Genomic DNA, 8,202 nt, shown 5'->3' with positions numbered 1-8,202 from the left:
AAATAGTATTATTAATTAATTATAAATTTAATTATTAATTATAAATAGTATTATTAATTAATAAATAAAATTTAATAAAATTATAACTATTTTAAAAATTGAACAAACAAATACTTGATGAAATTGAGCAATATTGGTCTTGTTGGAATCGTTTGGACGACACGATTCGAACGGCTATGGTCTTAATCTGTAATTCGTCTTGACGGTGGAGAAATGGCAGCAAACAGGTTCAGCGCGAATTTTCGACGAAAAAACTTCAAGTTTTCATATCTTAACAAATATTTAATAAAATTGAACTAGGTTGGTCTCGTTAGAACCGTTAGGTCGAGGCGAGTCCAGTGGCGGTGGTTCGTGATCGTGGGTCGCTCCGGTGGCGGCGAATCGACGGCCGAAAGGTGCAGTGTTCGTGCTAAAAATTCATTATTTACGATTGATAAAACTTGAAATTGTTTGTGGGGAAATGTTCGTCTCATCAAGGGGACTCGAACGGTATATTTGATGGTTGACAACTCGCCATAATGGTATCAAAATTTTAACGAGAAGTTGACAGCAATTTATCGTGAAATAATTTTTTTTTTTTTAAATAAAAAATTGTCACGCGGTGGAACTTACTTTTCTAACACCTTTAATTTTACCCTATTTTACTAATTTTTTTTTTGACATTTTTTTAATAAATTCCCCCTATAAATGTCGATTCAATCATAAAAAATCAATTGTTTTTTATGAAATAACAATGTGTGTAATTTTGCAAATTGATACGAATTTGGCATTGATAAATATTACCATTGGTGCAATAATCGAAGTTATACTGTGTTTTATTATGTATATTTTTCATTCTTCAACTATGCATGTAGTCGTATTTATCTTTTTAAAATATGAATGGTAAGAAAAATTTCCGACAAAGTAATTTAATATTGACAACAAAAAAAATATCCTTCTCACTTACCACCTATACTTTTCATTAATAATTTGAAATTTTACTCAAATTTAATTCAAAAAAATAATATTTAAAATTTAAGTTTTTTTTATAAGTTATGTAATATAAAAATATTTACAAGCTCAATATATGTAAATATATTTTACAAAGTAAAATATTTATGTTAAGAAATACATATAAATACACAATGTACATAATTTTATAAAAAAGAAAAGGATAAATTATATAGAACTATAGCCCTTTTTACATTTTGCCACTGAATTTTTTTGGGGCCAACCTACCATCTCAAGTTTGCGAATTTTTCACTTTGTCATATATGACTTTTTTTTTTTCACATGTTGTATATGTGAAAACGTACCACATCACATAACCCTTAAATATTACATGTGCACTGCATGTAATGTTTTCTCGACAAAAAACTTAGTTGAAAAACAGTTAGAAATGGTCAAAGTGCAAAAATTTCGTAAAGTTCATATGGTAAGCTGACCAAAAGAAAAATATTAGGTGTCAAAATGTAAAAACGGTCATAGTTCGGAAGGCAAAATATAAGTAATTATAAAAATAAATTATACAATTTTATTGAGTTACATGTACACATGATTAAAATATATTATATAATTATTCAAAATATTATAGAATATTATAGATTAATTATGTTATTTTGCATATTCTACAATGTATATATATTTAATTGTATTGATAATTTGTTTCTTTCAAAAAGTTCAATATAGCACAAGCAAAATTTATATCAATTTTTGAACAATTATTTAAAAGTATAAGGATGGTAAATTTACAAAGTTAACACAGAATCTATACTAATTATAGAAATAATAAATTTTATATATTATAATAATTCAAATTATGTTTCAGATGAATGTTGTAATAAATATATTTTATTTTGTGCTTTGCTGGACTAACAAAGCTCTAAGATGTTTTTCTTGTTAGCAAAATACGTACATATTAAATAAAAAAAATATTACTGAAATAATATACGATTTAAATGATATTATCACTACAAAGAGTGATATTACTATCAGAAAATTATTTAAAGAATTTTATTGATTTAAGTATGGGCGGGGTGGGATGAATCCGGAACTCACCCCCAACTTTAGAAAGGACTTGAGTCACGTCCTGTTTTGATCTCTATTTTTTTATCCGAATGAGGCTCCTTAGGAACGGGTTCGAGATATCTTTTTTTTGGGTCTGAGTTCGAATCCAATTGCCATTCTTAGATTTAAATCCAATTGGTTAGAGGATGATTGTGGTGGCAACTATTTTGATTTTGAAGAATCAACACTATATAATTATCTACTAACACTTTTTTGGTGTCTTGGTTTGGTATATATTTAAATGTATGCTATACATAAAAGAAAGCTCCATTTTCATTCATAAATAGCGGTTATTTATATCGCTACACCAATTTTTAAAATTATCATAAATATCCTCGTGTATTTTCAACCACTCCTACTCAAATTCTTTCTTTATCTATATATCTATACTATATATATATATCAATACTAATATGAAAATTTCACTCACAAATTATAGTTTGTAAATAGATACCAAATTTTTTGTGTTGATAATATAGTTAAATTAGTTTATTTTTTCTTAATACAAAGTGTTGATTTATATATTTTACTCTTATTTATAATATATTTAAAATATAAATAATTATTTATTATATGCATGCAGGAATTATTTGCCGTAAGAGTTAATTTACATTAAAATGACTTTACGGATGGCCATGTGCCACTGCAGCTAGTATAACAACCTTGCGGACACCGCACCATGTATTGTGTGAGATTGAAAAGCGTGTTTGTTCCAAATATATGACGCTAAAGTACAATTTTGTGTCCATCCGATTTTGGTAGCTGTGGCGTTGCTAGAGCAGATTAACCTCCCAAATATTTCAAAATCTAAGACAAATTCATTTTCCCGCCCGACCAGAAACCTCAAAATCATCGAGAGTAAGAACACATAATCAAATCCCTCATCTCATTTCTTCACCTTTTGTTAAATCACACATACACCACATAGAAACTGTCTTCATCTATTCTCTCCACACAGAATGTCCACCTCATCAGCCCGCCGGATGAATGAGCGCGGCGGTGGAGGAGCAGCAAGAGTCGCCGCTTCCACAGGAAAAGTCACCCCAGTTTCTGGGAAGTCTATGTCCGTGGGGAAGGAGAACCCCAGGCCCGCATCCCGGGTTCGGGCAGCAACACAGAAGCCCAGTGTCCGTCCCATGGCCCGGGTTGACAAGTCCGCAGCGGTGGCGGCGGAGGAGCCACGTGTAAGGAAGTCTACTTCTTCAGTGCCCAGAGGTAGGAGCTCTAGCCCCTCTGAATTCACAAGGGTTTTATCGGACTTGAAGAGAAATTCTAGGGTTTCCGTGGGCCCATCACAGAGGAAAATTAGTAGTTCTAGTTTGAGTGAAAGAACGGGTGGGAAATGTACCCTTGAGAAAAGGGTTTCGAAAGATTTGGAGAAAAATGGCGGAGTTTTAAATGAGTTGGAGGGAGTCTCTCAAGAAAATGAGAATATTGCGATCACGGTTGTGAAAAATGGTGTTAATGAGAAGAAAGAAGGGAGTTTGAGCTCAGTTACGGTAAAACGCTCTGATCTAGAGAAAAAGGTTTCGAAATATTTGTCGAAAAATGGCAAGACTTTGGATGAGGTGGAAGGAAACAATCAACAGAGTTTAAACATGAATATCAGGGTTGGAAGTTTTAGTAATGAGAAAAAGGCTGGGGCTTTGAGCTCAATTTCCATGAAAAGATCTGATTACGAGAATTTAAATATGAAGTCAAATTCAGAGTATGGTGCTGAAGTTAAATCTTCGGAGGAAACAAGGTTGAAATCTTCAAAAGAGAATGGGGCGAACAAGTATCCTAGTAAGCTACATGAAAAGCTTGCATTTTTAGAAGGAAAAGTGAAGAGGATAGCAACGGATATAAAGAGGACTAAAGAGATGTTGGATATGAATAATCCAGATGCTTCAAAGATGATATTGTCTGATATTCAGGAAAAGATTTCAGGGATTGAGAAGGCAATGGGTCATGTTGTTGGGCCTGGTGGAGATGCCAAGATAGTTTCACTAGGACATACTGAAACTGATGATAAAGAGGAAGAGAATGCTGTGGTGGATTCTAAAAGTTTGGCTAAAGGGTTGAATGTTGAGGAATTGGAAGCCCGGTTGTTTCCTCACCATAAGTTGATTAGGGATAGGACGTTATCCAAGACAACATTTGGAGAATCCAACAGCACATTGGATGTGGAGGAGGACAAAGTAATTTCTTTTGATGTTAATGTTATCGATTCGGGATTCCTGGCTTCTTTGAGTAAGAAGGAAACAGAAGTTGGTGTAGAGGCCAGCAAAGTTCAAGAAGGGGATGATCCAGTGGTTTCTGTGACAGAAAGTTCTCTGAATGTGTTGAATGGCAAAGGAAATATTGATGCTTTGCTGATGGCTGATGAAAATCTCAATGATATTGATGATCAAGAAAGAGTGCCTACCATGATCTTTGATGAGGAGTTTGAAGACAGCTGGTCATATCAGTTGAATGACATTGGTGGCAAGTCCTCAACTGGAGGATGGTTTGTATCAGAAGGAGAGTCGGTTCTTCTTGCTCATGATGATGGCTCTTGTTCTTTCTATGATATTGTCAACTGTGAGGTATTTGCGATCATTTTGGTCAAGTTGGTTCTTCTTTGAATCTATACGTGCGTGTGTGTTATGCATATTTGCATTTTGTTATGTACATTCTGTGTCTATTTCGTCAAAGCCAAAACCATTGGATTTGTTCATATGCATTTGTTCACGTAAACTGTAGGCTTTGTTTGGTCCAACAAGAGGAAATATGAAGTATGTAGAATGTTACTTCACTTACTTTACATGGATAACAAGTAATGCTTTTCGTTTGAATGGTTTGATTCGAGTTAAAAAAGGATAGTGAATTTCAAATATTTTTCTTGTTTGGCACAATGAAAATGAAGTGGGAAGGGAAAAATAATTTGTCACTTTACCAATCAAATCAAGATGAGGATGAATTTTTTGCTTTATTATATTTTTCACTTTTTTGCCCAATTTTGGGTAGAAATGAAATTGGAGGGATTTCATCTACATTATCTTTATTTTTCTTCCACTTGTTCTCTCAAGCCAAACACAAATTTTTCCTTACACCTCCCACTATACCCTTTCCTTTTACCTTAACTTTTTACGTCAATCAAAGTACGAAAGAACTCTTAGCGTAGTTGATTAGTTAATTGACAAAGGATCAACAAGCTATTCCTTAACTATGCTGTTCTCATTTCAGGAGAAGGCTGAATACAAGCCTCCTGCTGGATTCTCACCAAACATGTGGAGAGATTGTTGGGTAATTCGTGCCCCTAGTGCAGATGGATGTTCAGGGAAATATGTTGTGGCAGCATCTGCTGGGAATTCTGTGGATTCAGGGTTCTGCTCATGGGATTTTTACACAAAAGATATTCGTGCTTTCCATTGTGAGAATGAAACTGCGCATGTTAGAACAGCCCTTGCTCCTTTATCAAACAATACTATGTTTAGAAGAAATTCTCTGTCATCATTTATGGCTACTGAAAACCGGCAATGGTGGTATAAACCCTGTGGACCGCTTATTATATCAACAGCTAGTTGTCAAAGGATGGTGCAAATATATGACATTCGTGATGGTGATCAAGTAATGAAATGGGAGATGCAGAAGCCTGTGATGGCCATGGATTATGCTAGCCCTTTGCATTGGAGAAACAGGGGAAAAGTGGTAATAGCTGAGTCAGATGCTATTTCTCTATGGGATGTTGGCTCGCTCAATTCTCATGCATTGCTGTCAGTTTCTTCATCTGGTCGACAAATTTCTGCTCTTCATGTGAACAACACAGATGCAGAACTAGGGGGAGGAGTTAGGCAGAGGTAATACATATTCAATCTTGTGCCATTCCTTTTGCTCTGTTTCAAGAAATCTGATTTTATTTCTATGGAAGCTGAATGTGATTTTCCTTTTTGTTACAACTTTGTGTCATATTCACGAGTGAGAGATTATCCAGTTTCCTTTCATCGAGATTTTTTTTGTTATTGCTTCTCTAGCATGTGGAAGATGCATGAGCGGCCATCCATTTCGTATTGCGGATGTCTATTCTCATTATTTGGCTGACAACCAGAATTAGAGAATTGTGTTTTCCTCTAAAAGTTATGATTTTATTTTGTTTATTTACTCTTGTTTGTATGTGTTTAGGTTACCTTGTGTGTTTACATTGTACTTTCCCTAATCCACACATATATTTCTGCAGAGTTAGTTCATCAGAAGCAGAAGGAAATGACGGTGTGTTCTGCACTCCCGATTCTATTAATGTACTAGATTTCAGACAACCATCTGGTATAGGTCTAAAGATACCCAAAGTTGGAGTAAATGTCCACTCAGCCTTCTCTCGTGGGGACTCCATCTACATCGGATGCACCAGTTTAAGCTCAGCAACGAAAAAGCAGTCCTCTGCCCAAATCCAACACTTCTCATTGCGCAAACAAAGGCTTGTAAGCACATATTCCCTACCAGAATCAAATGCTCATCACCACTTCACTGCACTGACACAAGTTTGGGGAAATTCAAATCTTGTCATGGGAGTTTGCGGGCTTGGTCTATTTGTTTTCGACTCATTGAAAGACGACATTTCACCTTCTTTCTCAACGGATATTGGCACCACACAAAATGTAAAAGAAATAATCGGACCAGACAACATGTATTCTCCTTCTTTCGATTACATGGCCTCAAGAATTCTGCTCATATCCAGAGATCGTCCTGCTTGCTGGAGGTACTTATTATAGATATCTAGTGGTAAGGCACTAAACTACTTTAGCCATATGGTTTCTGCAATAACTTATTGCCTGTCCTGTTCCATGTTTGTGACTACAGCTGTTTACATTCGTTTTCGTAATCTATCATATGAGGTATCTGCTAGATGCAACTATGTTTGTGGTTATTGTATCATATATTTTTGCGCCGTTCTGAAACAAGTTCTATCCACCATGGTTTGAGGTGGAAGCATTTTATGTTGTGTCTGTGTGTGCGAGGCTGGTTCAAGAAGGTAACCCCTGTCATGTTCCTGAATTGTTGTGAAGTGGGCTGTTTTCTGGCATAAATAGGCTATAGGCTGTTGTATTTTGGGATAATTATATTTACATCCTTGATTTATAATCTATTTATATAAACCACCATTGCTTTTTAAAAAATTACAGGTACACCTAATAGAAATGTTAATATCATTTACATATGAATCAAAGGGAAATGTAATAAATGAAGCATGAATGGCTCCGAAGCCCTCAACGTCCCACACCCATCCTCCATACCTTCAATAAAAGATCGAAGTACGATTTCACATCAACAATATTAAATTTAAATTAAAGAATAAATTACAAAAATATCTTCTAAAATTTATCTTAATATAAATTTATTATTCAAAAAAATTATAAATACTCTTATGAAAGGAATTGTTCTGTCATAAGTTTTCAATGGATATTAATTTATAAGTTTTCAACAATAAAAAAATATTTGTAATTATAATAAATTTTGACAAAATTGATTGCAATTTATCATAAATTAAATTAGAGTTTTCGCGTTTGATAAGGATTAGTAATTCATAGAGGCCAACTTGTGAAAATATCCACGTTATTGTTTGTTGTGTAAAAAGTATGAGTTATTAATTTATACATATATATAAAAAAAAAGCAAGTGGGTGAGAGAGATCATTTAAATATAAATCGACAACCCTTGAAGCTTAATTCTTTTTTATTTTTTGACTTTCTAGACATTTTTCAAGAGATATTTTCTTTTTTGTTATTTTATATGTTTCTAATGAATTGAGATTACTAAGACGAGTATTCTTTTTAAATGGTGATTACATGATTAAATTAATATTAATATTATAAGAAATTATCGATTGACAATAAAATCACGTCACAATAGTAAATGAGGCTTAGCCCAATTAGTGAAATTGAGGCTTCATGATTTTAAAAGTCATGTGTTCAAATCCCGTCATGTGCGCGGGATGTTGTCTACTGGATCTGCATAGTAGGAGTTATTGAGCAAGATATGATTATTGTAATAGTCGTGATATTAATATAGACAGAAATGATTGTAATTTTTCAAACAACGAGAGAATATTTGTAATATTAAATCTCAGAAAACCTTGATGTAATTTACTCTTTATATAAATTTGATCTAGGTTAAATTTCCAACACGAGTACCTTATGA

The 8,202-nt window shown here is 33.8% G+C and overlaps 1 protein-coding gene across 1 annotated transcript; it reads left to right on the top strand.

Moving 5' to 3' along the window:
- Positions 2,770–7,059, top strand: LOC105171763 (KIN14B-interacting protein At4g14310). Its single transcript, XM_011092981.2, has 3 exons — positions 2,770–4,613; positions 5,254–5,867; positions 6,245–7,059. Exons 1-3 carry the CDS (start codon positions 3,006–3,008, stop codon positions 6,774–6,776), a joined length of 2,754 nt encoding a protein of 917 aa, XP_011091283.1. The 5' UTR covers positions 2,770–3,005; the 3' UTR covers positions 6,777–7,059.

Source organism: Sesamum indicum, linkage group LG10, assembly GCF_000512975.1.
Source record: "Sesamum indicum cultivar Zhongzhi No. 13 linkage group LG10, S_indicum_v1.0, whole genome shotgun sequence".
In the NCBI taxonomy this organism is placed as follows: Eukaryota; Viridiplantae; Streptophyta; class Magnoliopsida; order Lamiales; family Pedaliaceae; genus Sesamum; species Sesamum indicum.
This window is presented reverse-complemented; position numbering and strand designations above follow the sequence as displayed.

What these genes read in the sequence shown, in the direction of transcription:
- LOC105171763 (XM_011092981.2), top strand. Translation starts at nt 3,006, where the DNA reads ATGTCCACCTCATCAGCCCGCCGGATGAATGAGCGCGGCGGTGGAGGA. An exon ending in ATGATATTGTCAACTGTGAG is followed by an intron (nt 4,614 to 5,253) that starts GTATTTGCGATC and finishes TTCTCATTTCAG; the next exon opens with GAGAAGGCTGAATACAAGCC. An exon ending in GGGGGAGGAGTTAGGCAGAG is followed by an intron (nt 5,868 to 6,244) that starts GTAATACATATT and finishes ATATTTCTGCAG; the next exon opens with AGTTAGTTCATCAGAAGCAG.